Consider the following 24,803-nt stretch of genomic DNA (forward strand, 5'->3'; position numbering starts at 1 on the left):
CCTGTATGTATTTATGCATTCCAGCAATAAAACAGAATAATGATATAACAGCTAAATAATAAAAAAAAAAAACAGATTAACAATGACAATGAGCAAACTAAGCAGATGTAAAATAGGCATTCTGTAATCTGACACCAATCAAGTCGCTAGCATTAGAGTTTTTCAGATGGGTTACAGTTGTTGACCTTGGCTGCCGGCATTTGCAGTTCGCTCAAATTTTTTCACTGTCCGATTTCAGTACTGTATTCATACATTTGGCATTTTCATTAAAACTATATGGACATTCAATAATCAGGCAGAATGGCTAGTCTGGAATGGCTGTGGTTCCGAATGTGTCAAATTAAAGACCTGTAACTGTCACCAAGCATCAGGCAGGCCACCGGTATTTTGTTTTTGTCACCTTTCCCCCCTCCTCATTTAGGTGAAACTTAAATTAAACTGAAATGACATGTGAAGCCAGACTAATCGGCATTTGTGCCCCTGTTACTGGAATTTTTTTTTTTTCCTTCAGGGAGGCTTGGAAATGTGGGTAATTCCTTAGCAATCTCATGTAAAATAAAATAAGAAAGCCCCTTGATAACAATAAAATACAAAATTTTTATTTGCAACTTGTAATGTACAAATTATACACAGTCAGATTATTCTTCAACACAGATCACTTCTTCTTGCTGAAGAACTTGAGGTAGACGACGGCGGCGAGGATGAACAGCTCCAGCAGCACGATGGCGACGAGGATAAGCTTGTTGGTGACCACGTGGCACACCATCTTGCGGAGGACGGCGCGCGAGCGCGACAGCCCCTCGTTGGTCTCCGACAGGCGCTGCTTGCTCCTGAGGAGCGCTTCCCGCTGCTCGCCCAGCTCGGCCACCACCGTCGTGCCCATCTCCTCCGTCTCCGCGGCGGTGCGCTGCGAGCGGGCCAGGCTCTGCCCCGTGCGCTCCAGGATGTCGCGGCCGGCGAGGACCGCCTGGCGGGCGTCGCCGTCCCAGTTCACCGACCTGTTCATGGTCCCCCTGGAACAGAACCCCCGCTCGTTCCGACATTCCGAAAAACCCCAATGTGATTTAATAATAATAATAATAATAAAAAAGGTTGTCTGTTAAGTCGGTTTACGGACGATAGTTAAACGTGACGTCATAACAAAACATTAATGAAATTATTGCATACTTTTACGAATAAAATTGAATCATTTTTATTGAATTATCACGATTTTGCATGGATACAAAGGAGTGAAATGAAATCTACAATTTAATTGATAAATTTACTTTTATTTGCACTCATTAATTCAAATATGTTTGTCACTTTAACGAAGAGATTATTTTAACTATAACTTTTATACGTGTTTGCTTAATTAACTTCTTCCAATCTGTGTTATTCTGTTAAGGATAGGACGATGATAGGAAAAGTAGGAAACGAATGGGAGTGTTTCAAGTTTAATGTGTCTCGAAAAAGTCAAATCGATGGTTGTTCCAATAGAGTGGAAGAGAGATAGATGCGGCGCAAGCGTAACGGGACACAGTGTAACGGGACACCTTTTAGTGAGTGCAGCCGGCGTTCATCGATTTATTAGACGTCACGTCAAAAATTTAAATTCAATTCATCAAATTGTTTTGTTAATCCACTTCATTTTAAAGGTTAAATCTTAAGTCTACACAGACAGCAGTATTAAAAAAACACAGATTTTTATTTATATACAGTTTTACCCATTTAAAACTTATTTCACTTGCATTTTAAGGCAAATTCCATTTCATCCGGACTTTCGAAGGCAAATTCCATTTCATCCGGACTTTCGAAGGCAAATTCCATTTCATCCGGACTTTCGAAGGCAAATTCCATTTCATCCGGACTTTCGGTGATCCAGACATGGTCCAGTTGCATTTAGTTAGGATAAGCAGAACACTACTGGACATTCAGTGGCATTTGTTGAATATTGTGGCTTACTGGAACTAAATGGGATAAAATAAAATAAATTTTATCGTTATCTAGGCTTAATACCATGTACCTATTGTTTTGCTAAAAAAAAAATGAATGCATGGAAATACTGCAATTAGTGTTTTACAAGCGAAGGAAGTGGAATCCTGGCTTCTGAAAATTAAGGTGAATAGTAATAGGTTTGTGGGTCAGCTGTACTGTACATCTTGATATGGTTAAGCAGTGCCTGTGTATTTTTGGCATTAAGAAAATTTAGTAGAAAGAACTGACTTCTTTTAAGTTAAATTTAATATCATCAGGAAAATAAAATATGAATGATAGTGTGAGTTTAGGAGCGAAAATAGCAATTTTATCACAAGTAGGAATGAAGTAATAAAATTTGAATATAAATATAACACAAAAAGTAAAATGGGTTATCTTGATAGTAAGTGTTTCAATAAGTAGGTAGTAAGATGTCAATTGGTAATGTGTGGTAAAGAGTGTAGTCATGAGAAAGAAAACTTGTTTCTCTTTGTATCATAAAATTAATTCAATATAGAGTATAAAATTAATGAGTTGTTGTGATTGTAGTATTGATGAGGAAAGTATCTGTTCATAATAAATTATTTAAATGGTAGAATGGCCAAAATTTTTGATTGAAAAGTAATATACATGAGAGTATTATTGATAGTAAATGAAGTTAAGGCAAGATGGCGGGCAAGTAATGTGATGTGGAATTGAGCTCTGCGGAAATGGTGGAATTATAGGAGTACAAAGGAGTTGAGAAGGGAGTATACTAAGATAGCAGCGTAACATTATATATTTTGTATCAATGTAGATAAGAATTAAGGGTTTTAGTGTTTAATCTTTTGCATAAGGAAGTAGTAGTGTTGTGTTGATTTGCGGTCGCCACGTGGCCGTTTAATTAGAGTAGAAATAAGATCTAAGGTGTAGGATTATCTGTTGGTTATTACAGTAGGATTATATATTATTTAAGTTATTTGGGTAATAGGTTAGTGTAGAATAGTGAATTGTGACAAAATGGGTAGGGTGAAATGTAAGTCGAAGCTTAAATGTGTGGGTTGTAAAAAGGTGTGGAAAGATGGAGAGGGTGGTGTACGGTGTGACAAATGCGAAGGCTGGGTCCATACGGAGTGTGCAGGACTAGAGGAGGGGGAGCTGGGTAGTCTGGGGCAGGAGTGGATGTGTAAGGATTGTGACAAGGATAACAAGGGTTCAGGAAGTGTAGTGGCAATGGCAAGAAGCAGTGGTAGCCAGGAGATGGTAGGTGGGGTGTCAGGAACTCAGAGGGAAGGAGGGAATGTAGATGTGGGTAAGGACTGGGCACTCAATTTCATTGGTGATATTCTGGGAGGAAAGATTGTTGAGGGTCTGAGTGGGACAAGGAGGGAAGTCGATTTGGAAGAAGGATTAGGTGAGGTGTTGTACAGGAAGGAGATGGAAATAAAACATAGATTAGAGAGGGTAGAGGAAGAAGTAAAAAGGGAGGATGGGTTGAGAAGTGTGTTAGTAAGGGTCGAAAGGCTGGAGTGCGAGCTGAAGAGGACAAAGGAGGAAGTTGAGAAGGAAAGGCAGATGAGAAAGGAGGCAGATGTGGAGGTAGATAGGCTGCGCAGGAGGGTGGAGGAGCTGGAAGGGAGGGAGAAAGTAAGGACTCAAGCTGTTAAGGCCACATATGCAGAGGCATGTACTGGGGAAGTTCAGGAAACAGGTGTCAGGTAGCAGAATGAAGGGGTAGCAAGGAGGGTGCGGGAGGAGGCCGGCAGTAAGGCTGTGGGTACAAGCAACGTAGATGTGAACAGGCATGAAGAGGGCAGGGATACGAAAAGGGGTACAATAGTTAGACAGGAGCCCGAAGTGATTTTCCTGGGCAGCTCTATTGTGAAGGGGGTAGAATTGCAGGGGGTGGGGAAAGGAAGTATATATAAAGCTGCGTTTGGGGGTGCAAAGATTAGGAACTTGAGGAGGGGGTAGGCAGCATGAAAGGAAGCAGTAAAGTTAAGGTGGTGGTTGTTCATGTAGGGGGAAATGATGTGGCTGGTAGAGTGGTGGGGAGGGAAGTAGAGGAGGATATGAGGGGGCTAGTGGGCAAGGTGAAGGAGAAGTTCCCTGTAGCCAGAGTTGTGGTCAGTGGGGTACTAGTAAGGAGGGGTATAAACTATGTCAAGGCTGCGGCGGTCAGCGAGGTGTATGAGAGGGTGTGTAGGGACTTGGGAGCCATGTTGGTAGATAGCAGGAAATGGGTGGGGCAGGACTGTGTGGGCAGGGATCAGGTTCACCTAACAGAGAGGGGAAAATGGATGCTAGGAGACCTGCTAGGAAGGGAGACTTCTGGCCATTTGGAAAGGGCAAGGTTTGAGCAGCAGGGAAGAAGATAGCAACTAGATAGTGAGGAAGGTGGAGAGAAGGGGGGTGATTGTGAATATAGTGCTGATAGCAATGCTAGGGAGGAGGTGACAGCTAAAGTCAACAAAACTCAGATTGGTTGGACGGGGAGCGAGGAAGGAGGAAAGAGGGGGGTGGAGTTGGATAGGGCTGCAAGAGTGCTGGAAATCGGGGTTCTAAGGGGAAGGGGCACTCGTATCAGGGCGGAAGGGACAGAGGCGCAAGGGGGAAAATGCCAATATGTAAAAGTCGCAGTTATAAACTGTAGAAGTATATATAAGAAGGTGGAGGAGTTCTGGGGCAGGGTGGAAGCCTATGGGGCGGATATCATTGTAGCGGTGGAGACATGGTTGGACGAGGAAATTAGAGATGGGGAACTGAAGAGAGCACACTTTGAAATATTTAGAAGGGACAGAAACAGGAATGGAGGAGGGGTAATGGTGTGCATGCGAGAGGGACTCTGTGGTAGGGTTGTATGGGTTGGGGGGAGAGCGGAGTTATTGGAGATGCAGTTCCAGGTAGGAGAGAAAAATGTACGGCTGATTGCGGTGTACCGGCCACCAGGGCAAGGGGATGAAGCCATACGGGAGGTGCAGGACAGGTTGGACATGCTAGGGGAAGGCAAGTGGGTGATAGTGGCGGGGGATCTGAACATGCCAGGGGTGGCATGGGAAAAGGGGCCGGAGGGGATGGGGTCAAGGGAACAGAGATGGGCATCTCAACTGGCAAACAGAGGACTGGAGCAGGTGGTGACTGAAAGCACCAGAAAAGGTGCCAGGAGAGGAGAGCAGGATGACGGGAACCTGTTGGATGTGGTACTTGTGAGACCAATGGAGGCGGTCAGGGGAAGTGTGGTAATGGAGGGCATCAGTGACCACAGGATCCCAGTAGTGGAGTTAGACGTGGGCTGGAGGGAGAAAAGGGTAAGGAGGGGAAACGTGGTAAACTGTTGGGGTAAGGCTGATAGAGTGGGGGCAGAGGCATTCCTGAAGGGGGAATACAGTAGATGGGTAGATATAGAGGACCTCGAAGGTAGATGGGCTGCCTTCAGTGGCGTAGCCAGGATTAGCGTATGGGGGGTGTTAAGAAGCATGCCCCCCCCCCCTTCCCACCGTATTAAAGCGGGGGGTCCGGGGGTTCTCCCCCGGGAAAATTTGGATTTTAAGGTGTAAAATAGTGCTATTTTAGCAATTTTCAGTACTTAAATTTAAATATTGTAATGGTAAAAATGTTATTAATTTTAATATGAAATTTTGTTTGAGTGATGAATAAGAAATTAATTAAAGATTTGGTGCTAAGGGGGGGGTTCGAACCCCTAAAACCCCCCCCTGGCTACGCCCCTGGCTGCCTTAAGAAATATTCTGCTGCAGATGGCTACACGTTTTGTACCTCAGAGGAGGGTAGGCCAAGGAGGTGACCCTCCCTACTATGGAAGGGAGTTGAAAGTGTTGAAAAGGAAATGTAGGAGGCTGCATGCGAGGGCAAGGAAGCTTGGGGGAGAGGAGATAGAGGCGGAAATGAAGGCGCTTGGGAAGGAACTAGGGAGGAAATCGCGGGAAGCAAGGGATGCTTACATGGAACAGCTGATGGGGGAAGGGGGGACGGTAAATGGGACGGAGCTCTACAGATACATAAGAAGAGTGAAGGGTGAGGAGGGAATAGGGGTTCTCAGAGGAGGAGGGGGGCAGGAATATACAGAGGACAGGGAAAAGGCAGACTTACTGCAGGAGCAATATCTGGCAGTATTTACAAAGGGGGAGGCATGGGAGGGTAAAGAGGACGACAGTTTAATGGGCAGGAAGGCCTTTGAGCTGCGACTGACAGATGTAATTAAGGTGATCAGGAGGTTGAAAGGGAGAAAGGCAGCTGGGCCAGATGGTATAGGGAATAGTCATTTGAAGTTGGGTGATAGGGAGATTGGGAAGTACCTGTTGGAGGTTTTCAAGCAGTCTCTGGAGGAGGGGAAACTACCAATGGAATGGAAGGAGGCAGTGGTAGTTCCCATCTACAAGGGGGGAAATGATAAGGCGGAGCCAGGAAGTTACAGGCCGGTCAGTTTGACGTCCTGTGTAGGAAAAGTGATGGAGAGGTTGGTAGGAAGGTACGTAAAGGGGGAAATGGAAGATCTGGGGTGGGTGGATAACAGGCAGCATGGATTCAGGATGGGGTTTTCATGCGAGACCCAGATGGCTGGGCTGTTGGAAGACCTGGTGGAAGCGGTGGACGGGGGGAAGCAGATAGATGCAATCTTTATAGATTTTGAAAAGGCGTTTGATAAGGTCCCCCATAGGAGGTTAATGGAAAAGGTTGAGTTGCTGGTGAGGGATGGAAGGGTGGTAAACTGGGTGGGTGATTTCCTGAGGAATAGAAGACAAAGAGTGAGAGTGGGTGAGGAAAGCTCCGAGGAGGGGGAAGTGACGTCGGGGGTGCCACAGGGGAGTGTGCTGGGGCCTCTGTTGTTCACAATTATGATAAACGATCTGGGGGAGGGCATGAAAGCCAGATGGAGGCTATTTGCAGATGACTGTGTAGTGTATGAGGTTGTGGGGGAAGGGGGATGTTTAGCAGAGGACTTGATAAGGTTGGAGCAATGGACGGAGAAAAATGGAATGTCCTTGAATGTTGGTAAGACAAAAGTTGTCAGATTTACAAAGAGGAGGAAAGTCACACGAAATGTATATTACTGGAAGGGGCAGGAGATAAGAGAGGCAGCAGGATATAAGTACCTGGGGGTGACACTGAAAAATGACCTAGGATGGGCGGAGCACATAGAGGGGGTGGTCAGGAGGGGAAGGCAGGCGCTGGGGTTGCTTGGTAGGACCCTGCAGGGAGCTGGGAGGAGGACAAAGGAGAAGGCATACTCCACATTGGTCAGGCCAATGTTGGAGTATGCGGCGGCGGTCTGGGACCCCTACCTGGTGACTGAGGTGAACGAGCTGGAAGGGGTACAGCGCAGAGCGGCTAGGTGGGTGATGGGAATGTGGAGAAGGAGGGAGGGGCAGGATGGGAAACTGCATAGCCCAACGGAAATGATTAAGGAGTTGGGGTGGGAAACGTTACAGAGGAGAAGAAGAGTGGAAAGGTTGGTCAGGATGTTCAAGGTGCTGAAGGGGGAAGGGGGATGGGGGCAATTGGGAAGCAAAGTACATAGAGGGGAGTACAGAGGACGAAGAGACCACAGATGTAAGCTCCAGAGGGTGTGGAGGCGGACAGAGAGAGGGCGGAACACCTTCCTGGTGAGGACGGGGAGGGAGTGGAATGGGCTGGGGGAGGAAATGGTGGAGGTCAGGGATGGGAGGGAGCTGAGGAGAAAGCTGATGGAGGGGGGGGGGGGAGAGGGGAGTGAGTGGGAGTTCCTGCCACCGGGTGAAAGCCCAATTGCAGGTTAATAAGTAATAAAGCTAATTTCATTAAGATACACATTTTGTGCAAAAACAGGTGTGTGAATGTTCCCCATTTAAAACCCCCATATTACTGCACTTGACCCATACAAATGTAGGGGTGGTAATAAAGTTAGCATTCCCAGGTTTGAGAAGTTAGTACAGCTACATTAATAACACCGATATTACAATTTTGACACAGATTTTACATATTAATGAAGCTTACGTAACCTCATTATTATTCGACTTATTTTCTAAAAGTCGTGACTCTACAACCTTCATAAGATACGAAAAACAACTTGTCGTTTTTCAACTCTTCAACAAACGTGGTAGTTTCTACATGCTGTAAGGGCGTCACCGGGGGGGGGGGATGGGGGGCAGTTGCCCCCCCCCCCTAGAGCCCTAGAGATTCAAAAAAATGTAGCCAAATGCAAAAAAAAATACATACTTTTACCACAACTTGCCCCCCCCCCCCCCCCCTTAGGCCATCGGTTGGCGACGCCCTTGACATGCTGATACATTTTATTTTGAATATTTATCACACTTGTTACAAAATTCAGGGCCTTTAACATCTACTAAGGTAAAATAATACACCAATCAATTACATAACTCAAATAATCACTATCTTACTTATAAGTCAAACTGCTACTATTTCTCAAGTGATATCAACGGGTCAGTTTCTTCTTTACTTATTTCGTCTCACAATCTCCCTGCTCATATACGAGTAACTATTAGGCATTTACAATTACAAAAAAATATTATTTAAAAAAAATACGAAATTAAATACATGGTAACATTTCAAAATAAAAACAATTTCATTTAGCTTATCAAAATCTATTGAAATGAAAGCATTTTCAAAGCACGTCTCTTACACAAGTGTCAAAATATCACACGTAAAATAACATAATTGTCAATGCACTCACTACGCAATTAAGATACGCACACAAGAATGGCGAATTAAAATTTAGGAGAAAAAAAAATTTAAAAAGTCAAAACTTAGATTTTAGAGTTAATAATTGCGTAGAGTCGGTATATAAAGTTATTTGTTCAAAAACGTGGTCCCAAAATTATACTGTTCCATATAGCATATACTTTTGATAATAAGTAAATATTCTACCTGTTACCACATACAGCATTGAAATTTAAATATCTTCTACAGCTACAAATAATATTTATAATAATAAAATTGTACAATGACAAAAAAAAATTACTGCCAAAGAACCCATTCACTGATTCATAGAGTAAAGAGATTTAAAGTTCACTGGTTATCGAGTATAGTACCAAAATGTCATTTTTTAACAGTTGGGTAAAATGTTCATAATATTTATGCGACCCTGCAAGTAGAAGCACTGTGTATGATAAACGTCAACAAGGGCGGTGTTACTGTAATCGAAAATTTGAGTGCTTGTGGTAAATAAGTTTTACATATTTTGCTATTTGAGAAGGTAATGTCACTTCTAATTTATGGAAATTCTATTTGATTAAGAATTTTGTTATTTGGCATTCTTATAATAATTTAATGATCTGAACTAAAATTTTAAACCGATTTAAAATAAAAATACATTTTAGACATACACTTTAAACACACTTATAGGTTGATATTTAATTTACTTTAAAATAAACTGGCAGATAAATAATTGAGACCCAAGTAAGAGAAATCTACAAATTTTTCAATATATTTTTTATTGCTGGAGCCAACAATTTGTATTTTAATATGTCAGATTTCGCCTTAAACTCACATATCTGAATCATCTCTTATACCCACACACCCCTTTCGCCTGTTGATAGCTACCACCTTCTCCTCAAGTTCATTTCTCTCTCTCTCAGACCGCAAAAAGAAAAGAGTACCTCTCTGTAAAAAATTATCCCTCTGCAGCTGGTCCTCTAGCTTGCCCCAATCCTTCAACCTTGACAATCTTGACAACCTTGAACATCTTCTGTAGCACTTGTAGGTAATTATGCATAAGAGTGGCTTCTGTGATATTAGGCAAATTATAAATTAAATGAAAGGTTGGTTGCTTTAGGTCATCTATACATATTAAATATTTCACATGAATTACGTATTAAGGATTACTGTATTTACCCGCAGAAGAATCGTCCCTGCATATGGGTCGCAGCTTTAATTTGGGTCATAAAAATACAATTTTCTCTCCATAAAGGTCGCCCTCATGTGTGAGTCGCACCATATATCTGTCTACAGTAGAAGTTCCCTGTCTCAGCTTATTGGTGTGTAAGAAATAGGGTACTGGTGTTAACCCTCTGTCCTCTTTTTGTCTGTTTTCTGTGCTACTTTATTACTGTAGGAGGAAGTTAGGCGGTGGCATTATTGCACCTACTTTTCTCCCTCTCACCTCTACTGCTTTACGACCCCTCCTTATATCAAAAGACAGCCGTGTATATCCCTTCCCAGCTATTGTATTTTTTTTTTTACTTTCCTATTCCAGAATAGAAAAAAAGGCAGCAAGCTACCATTTGTTTTTCTTTTGTAAAAACTAGCACGCATGTTACAGTCAGCGAGAAATTCGTGCGGGAGCTGAAGAACGTAACATGCTGGGCTTTGAAGTGCAACTTTCAAAGCACAAACGATGGCTGTAGTTTTGTCATGGCACATTGCATGCCATTCATAGTGCTTTTCACGCACTGCTCAGATATTTCAACTAAACAGTTCATACATATTCGTAACATACTTATTAAAAACCAACACAAGAGAGTTATTTACACACATACTCAAGACACACCGCAATTATACATTTTTTTTTACCCAAAGTTATAAATTCACATTAGAATCACACTAGGTACTTACACTTTTTTAAACTAAAAGTCTGCATATAATATGCTATCCACATGCTGGTAAATACTCTAATACAATGCCAGTGAAAATAGCTTACCATATAACTAATTATTTTTGAACCAATTTTGAAAGATAAAAATTGCTACTGTGAGTTATCCTTATAAGATAGACATATGCCATGAAGGACTTTTCGGTAGGCATTTTTAAGACCTACAATTCTGTAGTATACATTAATTTAATACATCAGTCATGTATAAGTCAGTGTAAGTCATTAAGCACTCCAAAGGTGTCTTTTTACGACTTGGTTACAAAACATCGAGTTTTCTCTACTATTTTCAAACTTAACATTTAAAACTTTCAGAAGATATTCTCTAAATGATGGTGAAAACCACATCAAAATCCATGGTGTAGTGTAAAAGAAGTAAGTGAACAGACTTGGATTGTGACTTTGTTTTATTGTATTTAAAGAAGATCTCTAAAAAAAATTAACAGTGATACATTTTTTCTATTGCTTTATATTAATGAGTGAATTGTAATTTTTTTTTAAATTTGGTTGTGGTAACAAATACTTAGAACTGAGTTGTACGTGCAGCTAAGGTAATACAGACTGTGCATATTCAGCAACCAAAGCGCTGTAACAGTGCTTCATGCAATACTTGTGGCTTGCTCTAACCACGATGGCTTCAAATTTAAACTACGCACTATGCTACTGATTATTTAACCAATAATGCCTTTCGACGAATCAAATTTTACTATGTGATGAAGAAATTCTAGGGTTTAAGTAAGTTAGTATTATATATTTGCATAGCATTGTTATTAATTTTTTTAGACAAAAATGTTTTGAGAAATATATTATTGAGTGTAAAGTGTGTGCAAATTATCTGTATTGCAGTCTCTATAAACACATTGTGCAACTTTTTTATAGGAATAAAAAAAACTCAGAGCTTATCGAAAAGAAATTGTTTTTAAATTTTTGTCACTTTTTTTTTGTTGTGTTTTACAGTGAAATGCCACAGGATTTACAGAATCTAACTACCAAGCCTAAAACTAAAAAAATTAGTATTCCTCGAGCTCAGAGCAACATAGATGAAATTCAAAATCTCCAATGCTCAAATTTCAGGCCAGATCTTGACATGGAAAACAATTTACCACCCGCCATAAGGTAACGTAACTTGTCCTATGTAAGTGTTTGTGAAGAATTGTACATTTTTTGAGATCTGAGATTGATGTATAGTAAGCATTTTACAGTGTTGTAGCATACATAATTTGAATAGTTCAAGTTAATTCTGTGCAAATTTGGTGTTACTTAGTGTTTGTGGTAAAGTCTGTGCCACATAACTTGTCTCAAAATAAACAGTTATCAAAACTAGTACCAGTGGCACCCATTTTTCTAAATATAACTTGTAGAGCAATAACATTATGTTTGTTTACGAACCTTGACAACCACACAGAGTTGTTTACAAACACATTTGACAACAACAGTTGCAGGAGGATACTTGGACCATTGGTACTACTTTAGAGAACTATAAAATTTGAGAGAAGTCACATCATGCAGACTAAAGGCTGTCAAATACTCAAGAATAGCTATTAATATAGTGGCAATATGATATATACATATACATTCTTAATTTCCATAATTTTTTATGTTTTTGGTGCTGTTATAATTTTTTTTTCACTTCTTAAGAATTCATTCTAACTTAAATAAATTTATTTCAGTCCAAAATTGAAACTATATTATGACTTACTTTTCTTGGTTTTCAGTCATTTTATTCTGGTTTCCCGCAGATGTGCATCTATCATTTAAACTATGTATTAGTAATTATTTTTTTTTTGTGAAATTTTTTTTTTGAGACGTTTGTGAATATCGTGATGAATCTATGTTGTGGCTTGGCCATGCTATTTAATAATCAAGTGTTTGGCATCTGGCTCTGGGGATAGGACTGCCAAAACTCTAGGTACAACCATGATGTGCTAACCTTGAAGCAGATCATAAGGTTTGATGTACTCATCGTCCCTTTTGCTCCCTAGGAGTTAATTGTAAGAGTTAGGAGCAAATGAACCTAATTAAAAAAAAAAAAAAACTGTCCGTAACTCTCATATGGGCCAAGAGAACGATTTGAGGTTTTTTCCCCCCATGTCATGAAAGCGGACGTTTTGAAAAATACGGTTGCGAATTAAGATTCGTGTGAAGGTGAAATTGCTTAGGCAATACCTAATACCATGCCACAAATTATTAGAGCTTAATCAAATTGTGTTGTATGTGTTTTAACATAAGATGTTCAATACGTATGTACTCCAAATAACTTGTAGTAATTAAATAAATACATGTTAACAAAAATAAATTATTCAAAATATCACGGGATATAGATGGTGGGTTGCTGAACTCAAGCAGGTTCAGATAAGTTTTGAAGATTCTGTGGTATTATAATGTGTGAGGGTTACTTTGTTTTGGCCGATACTTGTACACAGGCCGGCCCCTGCAACTTGTGCTTTAGCCCCACACGCCACCTTGAATTTTTGTTATTTTGTAAATTATAGATCATTATGACAAGGAATTTTGAAATTTTGTGTGCATTACTCAGTTGTGGAAAAATGCAAAACAAATTTTCAGTGAGTGACTCAAACAACTTACTTGCCTGTCTTAAAATAGCATATAAAACATAGTGTGCATCTGGCAACAAAATTTGCAACAAACTATAAAAGAAAATACTTATTTAAGTAAGCAAAAATGGTGACATTAAATTGCAATAGTTTACTTGGTTGTTGAGGCAGAATCTTAAGTCATTGTTTACATATTGAAGTGTTTTTTTATAACTGCACCATTAAAATTTGATTTTTTTTTAAATTTTAGGTCACGTTTACAAGATCTCTTTGCCCAAATTGAAAAGGAGTTTGAGTTATTGTATTCGGAGAATGTGAATTGTAAGTAAATAATTTGTCTGTTTCCATACATGGATTAATATTGTCACTTGCTTTATGTTACTTACTGTCAAATTGGAATGTAAGTTATTTTTTGTACTTTACAGTCTTAGCACACAGTTTACATCAATAGTCTTGTAGTTTTTTGTGATTTTTGTGCAGTACAAGAGAAAATCGAAAACTTGAACGAGCGTTTGGAACGAGAATCAAACCTAGGGGACAAGCAAAGCTATGACTTTACTGATTTTGACAATACTTCATCTAAGGGATTTCCCAAAGTGAAAAGTAAGTGGAAGCAATAGTTTAGTCATCAAAAAAATGTTATGTTTTCAGAGTATAAACATTAAGCATGATTGCTATTCTATATATTCTGACTTATTTAAATAAAATTAACCATTTCACAGCCCTCCATAGACAAATGTAGGCCTATTTGTGCCTTAAAATGGTCTTAATATGAGTAAATTAAAATATCTCAAATTTTTAATATTCATTGGTCATCTTCGTGTGGAGTTAAATGTTTACATCCTGAAATAAACTCTTTCAAAAGATAGTTAAAAAATATTATATCTATTTATTTAGTTATACTTAGTACATAAAACTAAAACTATATTAGCGTTTTATCTCCTTTCCAGTTGAGGAATTGGTATCCTTGAACTATTGAAATTTTTCTTACAGAATGTGTATTTAGTATATTTACAATCAACATTAGTTTGAAAAATTTTTGAGTGGAATAAACAGTCTAATTTGATGTTTATGGCTATAGCAATATTTTTGGGGCTTAGAATTATTGGACGGGTATGTAGTCATTGATGTTTAGAGAAGTAATGTGTATCTTATGAATATACCTGATCAGGGCCGGTGCAAGGTAAATTGGCGCCCTAGACGAAAAACTTCAATTGCACCCCCCCCTCCCCCAACCCGACCGGATACCCCCAAAAAAAATTTCCTTGCCTCACAATACATCACGTAAGCCTAAGATTTTGTCAGCAATCAAATGTAAGCAGGCTTGTGTTTTTTTTTTTTACTTTTTTACTTATTACAAATCAAAAATAGGTCACCGTGGACTTTAAATAATTACTTATATCAATATAAACATTCCAAACTGTTACAAAAATCCATTTTCATCTAGTTTCAATAATCGTTAAACATATTATATCAGCTGTTGTGTGTCGCGCTGCGCCGCCCCCAGATACTTGGCGCCCTGGGCGGTTGCCTAGTTCGCCTACGTGGACGCGCCGGCCCTGTACCTGATGAAGGATCCTCGGTTGCAGCAAACGCGTCACAGAAAGTGAAGACGGCTCACAAGCTGAAAGCGCAGACCAGCAAGATAGTGTCGAGCTTCAAGGGTCCGACGGTGAGCTGCTCGCTGGTGCGAGAGTTCTCCGGCCACCGGGACGGCATCTGGGAGGTCAGCGTGGCCCGTCCCGGCCAGCCGTACATCGGCACTGCGTCCGCCGGTGAGCACGTCTCGTCGACATGTCGATAGGACGGGGCAGGGGAAGGGGGAAGAACTCTGGGGCCCGGTTAATTTTTGAATTTTTTTTTTGCTTGTGTTCACCCTGATAGTAGGACAAAAATTATAATTTCATTGTTTGTAAAATTTATTGACAATCTTGTAATTTATGCATATTTTACAGATTGGATGATGTAGGCTTTTGGACATACGCCATTGCTTAGCACATGTATGTCTGCAGAAGAAAACTACAAAAAAACACAAATGACAAAAACACAAATTAAGCAAAAATTGCTGTTGTCAGGATTTAACACCACACAATATTCCACAACAGGAATATGGTCAACAAACAAGGAAAAAACAAAGAAAAATGGACTAACAGAACGAAAAAAACCCTACAAATGATGACAGCACAAAAATTCCGAACCCAAAAAATTCAACACAACAGTTGAAACAAGACAAAAACACAGCAAAACGAAAAGATGAAACAAACACAATAGTTTCCAAAAAACAAAAAACAAAAAGAGAAACGAAAAAACCCCCACAAATGATGACAGCACAAAAAATATTGAACCCAAAAAATTGAGCACAACGGTCAAAACGAGATAAAAACACGACCAAACGAAAAGACAAAACAAACACAACAGTTTTCTAAAACAGAAACAAGCGACGTTTCGGGAACTGCTATCTGCTCCCGTCCTCAGGCAGAGACGCACATGGTACGGAAACACAGGTGCGATTCAGATTGCGTATGCAGTTATGGTCACTAACTTTTAGCATTTAGATATTTTTTTTTAAGCTGTGGTGTTTGCGAAAGACTTACTTAGGGGCAGGCATTTTTCTTTGTACAGCAAATTTCAGCAAAGTGGCTTCTTCTACATAGCGAAACACATTAGTCCGCGTGGAACCACGGTTAAAAAAAGCAAGACACAAAAGTTGTTTGTTTCAGAGTCTTGAAAAACTTTTAGGTATAATTTATTCTGGCAGCTTAGTACATTGCGTGCACTTAAATCTCCTGAAAAATACTATTTTTGTGTCTAAAAAAATATTTAATAGTAATTGTTTGAATCCAAATTTGAATGGCTCATATCCCAATACAGATTTCAAGAGTCAGGAATAAAATAATTTAGCAATAAAAACACATATTCATATGAAATATTTATTTTTAATATTAAAAAAATACATTTTGTGTGTAACAACACATGTATAGGATTTAACTTTTTTTTGTCAAAAATGTTCCCTGAAGTGCTCAACAACATTCTGAGAGCACTGTAGGTGCTGGCAGACACAAAAATTTATTTGATAGCTTCTGTGGAGATAAATAATGTAGTCCTTGTCATTGACAGAGGTGCTAGTGTTTGGATTCCTGAATTTCCTTTCCTAATATATTTTTCCTTGAATGTCAGTTCAGAATACTGAAGATTTTATGGTATTTTTATGATGTGATTGGCCCATCTCTCATGATTAGGTTAGGTTTAGACAACGATAAAGAAAATAATACACTTGGAAGAATATCTCTAAATATGTAGGTATGTAATGAATTTTCCTAATTTTCTCATGACAATGTTATATGCATTGGTAAGTTCTTCCATTAGCGTCAAGGATGTCACGTGAGGCACTACTTAATATTTCTTCACCTTCATTTTTTTAGGGCCATGAGTTTCACTGGTATTGCCGTTGCACTGTTTTCTGTAAGAAGGAGCGTTGCTGCAGTCCTGTTCTCAGCGTGTTGTCAAGCATCTGGAAGTTCGGCACGGAAGTGGGAATGCGAAATGAGGGGTTGTCTCGGTTTGCAGCAGGGTTTGCAGATTTAAACCACAATGGTTTAAAAAAGTGTTTTTTTTTTTTTTAAGAAACCAAATGTTTTTTTAATGTATTTTTAAATATAATATTTTAATACATTTTAATGAAAGGTCTAATTCCACTCTAATAACAACAATAGTGTGCTCAAGGTTTCTTGTGATTCACAGGAACAAATAATTTTTTTATACTAATCAACATCTTATCAGTTAAATTATCTTAATAAGTTGTAAATTAAACACATCTACTCCTCAAATTAAATTAATTAGTAAATTGTAGCCAAAAGTGTAAAAAAAAAATAATAAATTTATTATTAGAAAAAAAAATCCTATTTGGTGGTAAATCCTTGACTGTACTCTAAATCCCCTTGGGAAACACCCGTTCTATGGAGAATCTTCCTCCTGTGGGGAAATACCTTTTCTGTGGCGAAGTCCCAGTCAGATGTGCAGATTTGCTGGTCTTTAAGTTCTTTGATGTTATAACTTTTCTGGTTCAACATGAGTGACAAGAAAGCGGGATGTTTTGTGTGGCTTTCATTTGAACATGCCGAGAACCAAAATATTTGATGTGGTAAAAAAAAAACCTAGTTCAAACAAAAAATAATAAATGTTGATTGGTTCGCAGACCACACGGCGTGCATTTGGAGCATCGAGAGCGGGCGCTGCCTGCTGCGGTACCAAGGCCACGGCGGGTCGGTGAACTCGATCCGGTTCCACCCCAGCCGGGACCTGGTGCTGACGGCGAGCGGCGACCAGACGGCCCACGTGTGGCAGGCCGTGGTCACCTGGGACCAGCAGGTGGGTCCCTCTCGCCGTTTCCTTGCCATCACAGTGGTCGCGAATAACCCGGCTTCTGAATTATCCGTGCCGACCTGATACACCATTACCAGGGACAAGATTATACATGGTGAATTGCGATAAAATCAAAATAACACCTAAAACCATGTCAAAACACCACATAACACCGAAATGCGGGTTAATGCACCATGTAGCACTGAAATGCAAGTTATATCATGGAATTAAGTAGCATTTAAATAAAACTTATTTCAAATTATAAAAATAAAAAAATGAAATCTTTTAATGTATAAAATTTAAGGAATGTCATTATTTCCTGTCAAAAAAATTGTACCAAAGTGCATGGATCAGAAAAATGAATTCATATTGATTTATTGTGCAACTCTTATGGACTCAATTTTAAACTATAAATGCTTAATTTATTTTGATTGTTCTGAATGTATCCGTTTTAGACAAATATGACTTTTTTTTTCCAAATCTTCTCGTAATTTTTCCGTTACTGTTAGGGAGACAGTAGTGAAAAAAACTTTGAATACTTGTTGCATGTTTAAAATGTTGCTTATCATTCATGTTTTTGAAAATGATTTCCCAATAAAACATTAAAAAAAGGGTACATATTTATATTACACAAATGACTTAACCTCAATGATAAACATTGGTTTACGATAAACTCATGAGGTATGCCTTGTCGAATATTTGTGAGGGAACGAATATTTGTCATTTCGAATAGTGTTAGTATTGGAGGTTAAATCGAACATGAATATGTAGTTTATTATTCATATTCAAAAATTTGGATGATTCGCAAAGTCCTAGTTATATCTTAGAGAAGCTTCCCAAGCTTCGGTTTGGTGCTTACCGTATAAAGGTTGTGAGGCATTTGGTGTGTTAGCCAGTGTCACGCCTTTGAATATATATACTGTATAGAAGTCGCGAGCCCAGGTTAAAATTTCTAATTCGGTTTTGAGGTAGTTGGTTAATTCACCGCCGCAATCGCCACCATCTCTAGGGCATCGACTTGTGGTGGTCCCTAGCGGACAAGTGTCGAACTCCTTCAAACACCCCTTCCCCCTCCCGTTGAACTACCTTGAGCTGCAGGGAATGATGGGTGAGGGGTTGCGGGGGATTGACAGCGGGCGACTGCTGCGCTCTAACGTGTAAATAACAACCTAAGACGATACAGGACGTTATGGCAGCGCACTGCAGCGGTGACGTTCCCGAGCTGCTCATCGTACGCCCCTGAAAAATGTAGACTTCTATACAGTATATATATTCAAAGGTCACGCTTGGCGTGGTGTTCCAGTGCTCTTAGATGTTGTGCGCAGAGCTAAGGACTGGGCTGTGATGTCGGCGCAGAAGGGCCACTCGTCGGAGGAGGAGCTGGACGCCGGCGAGAAGGGGGAGGAGGTGGACAGCGGGCCGGAGGGGGGCGCCCCCTCCCTGCGCACCCCGGTCTGCGAGCTGAAGGGCCACGCGGCGGTCGTCATGGCCGCGGACTGGCTGCCGGGGGGCGACCAGGCCATCACGGCCTCCTGGGACCGCACGGCGGGGCTGCACGACGCCGAGACGGGCGAGCTGGTGCAGTCGCTCAGCGGTGCGTTCACGGCTCACCTCTTCCAGCTCTCTGAGCCGAGCCGTCTTCATCTTGCTCTCCCGCTCCCTTGTCGATTCCCTGTTTCCAACCCCCTTGAATCATGTTGCATTTACCAATGTCACTATTGAAGGAATTGGAGAGCCATATTCAACAAAAAATTAGAATAGGAGCCTAAAGATGGCACACCTGACTTTGAATAAAACTTAAAATGGTTTATTGAAGATTTTTAATAGACCTCAGGGAATTGGAAAGTTGTCAAAAGTCTTAGTGATAAATTAAAAAATTAAGGAAAACAATGACATTACTTATAAATTTTAATCTGAAATGTAATGTTAGCTAAATTCGTAGGCAACCTTTTAAATGTTCGGAAGTTCTTTGTTTTCTTGTTAAGAAAACCTGTAAAAAAACAGGAAAATTTTATCCTGTCATTCTGTCTCAACCCTGCTTCTGTTTGTTTCTAGGTCATGATCACGAACTAACCCACATATCGTCCCATCCCTTGCAGCGTCTCGTGGTGACTTCCTCGCGGGACACTACGTTTAGGCTGTGGGACTTTCGAGAGCCAATCCACTCTGTATCCGTGTTCCAAGGGCACACGGAGTAAGTTGCTTATTCCAGTTACAGCTGGGGACCTTATTGGTCTGAATAAAAGCCTTCTTTTTTTTATGCTGTTTTTGGCTACTTCAAAATTGAATTTCATCTTATAATGGCACTCTAATGCGAAAAATACAAATCAATGCTGAATAATTATAGGATTACTATTAACATTGATATAACCTTCATGCATTATGAGCATTTATTGAAACTATTAATATATTATGTTAATGAGACAATATATAGTGAATTAAATAATCGGTGCTGTGTTACACCACTTTTTTGATGTAACAAAAGTGGGGTGTGAGTTTCAACTTAAGATTATCTGGTCCTGTATGTTGTATTTTTTTAGTCTGTGCAAGTATCAGTCTTGTGTTGGAATCAAATTTGAATTTTGCTTATTAATGGGTAGGAAAATTCTTTCGTTCAACATTTTTTTATGTTGATTTTGTCATATTTTAACAAAAACTTGTACACAATATTTCATTTAATGGTGTTTTTAAGTCTTAAACACTGCTATTAAAGATGTAGTCGTTCAAACATTTAGGAATTTTGATTAGTTTAGATTAGTAGTTCTGTAGTACACTGTGTTTAAAGATATGTGAAATTTTAATTGCCCTGTGAAGGCACCTTGGCACTAATCGGACGCCGAGCAGTTTGAAGTCTGCAAGTGAACTCGTTTCTCTCCCGCCCCGACAGCACGGTGACGTGTGCCGTGTTCACGCGGGAGGACAAGGTGGTGTCCGGCTCGGACGACCGCAGCGTCAAGGTGTGGGACCTGCGCAACATGCGCTCCCCGCTCGCCACCATCCGCTCCGACTCGGCGGCCAACCGGCTGGCGGTGTCGCCGGGCGGCGTCGTCGCCATCCCGCACGACAACCGCCAAGTGAGGCTGTTCGACCTCGGCGGCCAGAGGATAGCGCGCCTGCCCAGGACCAGTCGCCAGGTGCGTGGCCCTGCCTGTTCCAGCATCGCAAAACTTAACCCTTTGAGGCACAGAGAAATATATTAAAAATAAATTAGAATCTATTGTGTAACTTTTTAAGGAAAAATTAAAGCAGCCAATGTTGCTTGTTCTTGTTAGGATCACCAGATAGCAGCACAAGGCTTACTCACGCGCGGTATTTCGGCAATAACACTGGAACATTGCAAATAGTAACATATTTATAAAGTGGTATCATAGAAATACCACTATGAAACCACATTTATTGTGTTCTATTCAATTTCAGATGCCTGCACATCGAAATAATGAGTATTCTCTGAATTCGGAGTGTGCTGAAGCTGTTTTCATGATTTTTTTTTTTTTTTATTCAGGGGCATCGCCGAATGGTTTCCTCTGTCGCATGGGCGGAGGACAGCTCCAGTCTTTCCTGCAACTTCTTCTCGTGTGGGTTCGATCGGCTTATCCTTGGCTGGTCCGTGCAATCTTTCAAAGACTTGTAAAGTGTGCGTTTATCATGCACTATGTAAAAATCTGTACGCGTGTTGAATGTTTATACATACAGAATATTCCTCTAACGTTAGCTTACGTTTTTTTGTCAGACTGATGTAATTAGTGTTTGAAAGTCCATTGTTGTTTTTAAAAAAAAAGTGCTTTTAGTTTCTTTTTTTATTTATCTGCTAATGCATGCAGTTGCACATAAATGGAAGTTTTTGAGGCTTATCATTATTGAATGATCAGTATGATACGTAAATAAATATTTGTTGAATTGTGATAAAGCCGAAATAACACTGAAAAGCATGTAACGCAGTTAATACACCTGAAAGCACAAAATGAAACAAAAAAAATCATGAAACTTTCAAATTAATCAGCATATTGAATCAAAATGACACTCAGATTCCAAAAACATAATCTTGTAATATATTAAATTCACTGAATGAAAATTATTTAGCATGGACTTAATACCAAAATGTATGTACTAAATAGATTGGAAAAAATGTTTTTTTTATATTTAAACTTATATATAACTAATTTTTACATAATGACATTGGCAAAATATAAATAAATTTTACATTACAACATTGGTACTATTTCAAATGCACATACACTGCTGGTTTATTTTTATTTTTTCCAGGAGTGAGATATGTTTCTTACAAATTATTACATTGTGCATCATGTATCGGTCAAAATGACACTGTTTTGGTGAAGTAAGTATCAGTGAATAAGTAAGAGTCATATTTATTAAAAAATTTTCTGTCTTAATGAATAAACAGAGGTTATAAAAAATAAAAATAATATCACCAAAATCCCCTTTGTTAAAAATGAAATCGGCCTAAAAATTAAACCATAAAATTGTCTCTAGGTATTGGTGATAGTGAAAAGTAAATACAAAACAACTGTTACGTACACTTAAATTTCTTATTTCATTTATGTGTGTGTATTGTATGTACATATATTCCTTTCATAATGTACAAATGTAATTATTGTACAAATAGGTTATAAAGTTATAATGTGTGTTTGATGTGTTTCACCTTAAATGTTGGCCTACCAGATAATTCTTGGCATTAGCCTAGTTACTGTTGTTTTGTCACAAACTTAATGTAAAACTTGTACGTAGTATTTTGGTAGTTTCTTGATTATGTTACAGCTGTTTGCTGGAACATCACGTGAATTTTGCAATATGCTTACTAGATTGTCAATATGCTTACAATCTATTATTTACGACAAGCATAAATTGCAGACCAACCTCTTAAATATAACTTGTACTTCAAACTTACCTAATTAAACACATGTCAATTTGTACCTTTTAAGAACACAATATATTGTTCTATGTAGGGCAAGTGACATGAAATATTTGTGTTACAAACATGATTATGTATCATTTATTTTTAAATGTCAAATAGTAATATATATATAAAATTTTACTACTTGTACAGTTCCTGTTTTGTTTAAAACTACAGTTTGTTATAAACGTGTGCCATTTATTGTTGTAAATATAAGTTTATTGTATGAAATAAGGGTTGTTTTATTTTTTATTTTCATTGTAGCAAAACATTATTGCTTAGCAGAACTGCTTACAGTGTTGTGTGAAGATGACATTAGTGTTAACATATGAAAATTTTACCTTAAAGAAATAAGATGAAGGCGAAATGTATAAAAAAACTTAGCTATGGCACTCATGCCAGATATGAAAAAGTTGGAGCGAATTCGATGGATAAAATTTAAAAAATATGAAGATCGGGTGCGATGATGTAATTTTGTGATTCCTCTGGTTTGTCCATATCCATTGATTTTATATTCTATGCATTATTGTTGATTTGGGCCAATGTTGGCGGCTTCAGCGCTTGAGGTCTCGTATTTTGTAGTTGCTCGCTCTCCTCTTTGTTCTACCTGGGCCGATTCTGTTGCATTTTTCTGGGCTTCTTTCTTAATCAATAGAGCTGCCATCTCTCTGCATCTGTAAGTATAGATAGCTGGTTGGAAATGAGTGTCACTCGTTTCTTTGATTTTTTTTCTCTATTGTTTTGGGCATTATTCCTTGCTGCTTACATAAAAAAAATATTGTGCATGAAATATTGAAGAGGTTTTTTTTCCCTTCAAAATTTTGTTTACACACTAAAGGAAAGAATAAAAGTTGTTTGGAGCAAATCGACCAAGTACTTTCATTGCTAGATTTCTTGCGACTGAATGCTAGCTGTGTTTACTATGAATTTTGGCTATCGCTGCTGCGTAGTTACGTCATTGGACACTGGGGGGAGCATTGGCACCAGCTTTTCCTGTTGCCGTCAGAGTGGGCTTTACAAAGGTATAATTACTAGCCTCGAATGTTTAGTTTGGCTGTAGTAGACATTTAAAAGTATCCTATTTTTGTGTTGCCAAGATTCTATCATAACCTCCTGTAAAAAACATTAGACGTTAATCGAATTCATGTAAAAAACATAGGTATGATCTACCATCCTTCCCTAGGTATAAAACATCTACGTAGGTTTGACACACAAACCCCAATAAAATCCTAGGTGTCAAATCCCTCAGGTGTGAAATAAAACCCTAGGTGAATACCCCCCTCCCCCCTCATGTGTGAAAAAAAACAGTAGATAAGAAAAAAAAATCCTGTGTGTGAAATCCCCCTAAGTATGAAAAAAATGTAGGTGTGAACTCTGACCCTAGATATGAAAACCCCACAGGTTTAAAAAACTCTAGAGATGAACACCCCCTTTCTTTTTTAAAAATATCTTGGCATGAAACATCCTCTAGGTATAAAAAAAAACATAGTTAATTTCCCCCTTTATGAAAAAAAAGAATAGGTATGTTAAAACCCCTTGGTATGAAAAAACCTTGTATTAAAAAAACTTTAGGTATGAAAAACCCCCTAGGTATTAAAACCTCGCGTTCATGATGATTCCTTTATAACGTGTCCAAGTATGATTGCCCCAAGTAATGCTTGTGGCAGGTTGATTGTGCTATGGTTTTCCATTGTTTCCCGTGAAAGGAAATCGCAACCTCCTATCCTGGTCCTGGGTGCAAAAATTTTTTAAAGTGGAAAATTCCCAATTCGGCCGAAAATCAAAATTTGTACCTTTAATTCACCGACCAGGAGCTGGATACACTGAGTTATACATATCAGGCACCTTTAAATGAGATAATGACATACTAACGAGTGTGTGCAAAATTACTTTAATAGTATTCATATAAGTTCGACAGCTGATGACAATTTTAATATAATTTTGTCGGAAATAAAAACCAATGTTAAATAAACTTTTTTTCATATTATTTTTCTTAATATGATATAATTTAATAAAGATAAAAACAACATCTAAACAACCTGGTTTTAGGACCGCTCTAAAAAGCTAGTACGAGCAATGTGAATGCATTTTTATGTTGTTACATTTCCTATTATTTTTATTTCGCATGTTTTTTTTAGTTTTTTTATTTCCAAAGTTTGCATTTGTGTATGTAAAAAAATAAATTTTAAACTACTACTTAACCGTTGAAATTGTCAGGTGTAGATACTTTTCACGTTACCCTATTTTACTTTATCCAAGTATCGTTTGCTCTTGCGTATACACACGCTCACGCAGAGATTACCGATTACTCTTCACGCCCGACGTCATGATTCATTTCACGAACGAATCCAAGGAACGAATCAGAATGGCCGCGTGAACGGTTCTCGTCTCGTTATTTCGGCGTTTCGTTCTTCTGACTAGTGTTAAGCTTTCAAGGAGT

The 24,803-nt window shown here is 39.0% G+C and overlaps 2 protein-coding genes across 7 annotated transcripts; one reads left to right on the forward strand and one right to left on the reverse strand.

The window, feature by feature from the left end:
• Positions 1 to 577: 577 nt before the first annotated feature.
• Positions 578 to 8,881, reverse strand: LOC134535944 (vesicle transport through interaction with t-SNAREs homolog 1B). 4 transcript variants are annotated; one of them, XM_063375357.1, is made up of 2 exons: positions 8,815 to 8,881; positions 578 to 1,013 (listed from the first exon to the last, which is right to left on the reverse strand). In XM_063375357.1, exon 2 carries the CDS (start codon positions 1,004 to 1,006, stop codon positions 656 to 658), a length of 351 nt encoding a protein of 116 aa, XP_063231427.1. In that variant the 5' UTR covers positions 1,007 to 1,013; positions 8,815 to 8,881; the 3' UTR covers positions 578 to 655. The 4 variants fall into 4 exon arrangements, with proteins under 4 accessions (XP_063231427.1, XP_063231425.1, XP_063231426.1 ...); XM_063375355.1 differs by having other exon boundaries at positions 8,328 to 8,816; XM_063375356.1 differs by lacking the exon at positions 8,815 to 8,881 and adding an exon at positions 8,570 to 8,685.
• Positions 8,882 to 9,015: 134 nt separating this feature from the next.
• On the forward strand, positions 9,016 to 22,594 carry LOC134535945 (WD repeat-containing protein 37). Of its 3 annotated transcripts, none has more exons than XM_063375360.1 (10): positions 9,016 to 9,142; positions 11,492 to 11,650; positions 13,340 to 13,410; positions 13,549 to 13,692; positions 14,679 to 14,864; positions 17,285 to 17,457; positions 18,811 to 19,045; positions 19,507 to 19,645; positions 20,339 to 20,585; positions 20,954 to 22,594. In XM_063375360.1, the coding sequence occupies exons 2-10, from the start codon at positions 11,496 to 11,498 to the stop codon at positions 21,080 to 21,082; spliced, it is 1,479 nt and encodes a 492-aa protein (XP_063231430.1). In that variant the 5' UTR covers positions 9,016 to 9,142; positions 11,492 to 11,495; the 3' UTR covers positions 21,083 to 22,594. The 3 variants fall into 3 exon arrangements, with proteins under 3 accessions (XP_063231430.1, XP_063231429.1, XP_063231431.1); XM_063375359.1 differs by having other exon boundaries at positions 9,017 to 9,142; positions 18,808 to 19,045; XM_063375361.1 differs by having other exon boundaries at positions 9,017 to 9,142; positions 13,570 to 13,692; positions 18,808 to 19,045.
• The last annotated feature ends 2,209 nt before the right edge of the window (positions 22,595 to 24,803 follow it).

Source organism: Bacillus rossius, chromosome 10 (assembly GCF_032445375.1).
Source record: "Bacillus rossius redtenbacheri isolate Brsri chromosome 10, Brsri_v3, whole genome shotgun sequence".
In the NCBI taxonomy this organism is placed as follows: domain Eukaryota; kingdom Metazoa; phylum Arthropoda; class Insecta; order Phasmatodea; family Bacillidae; genus Bacillus; species Bacillus rossius.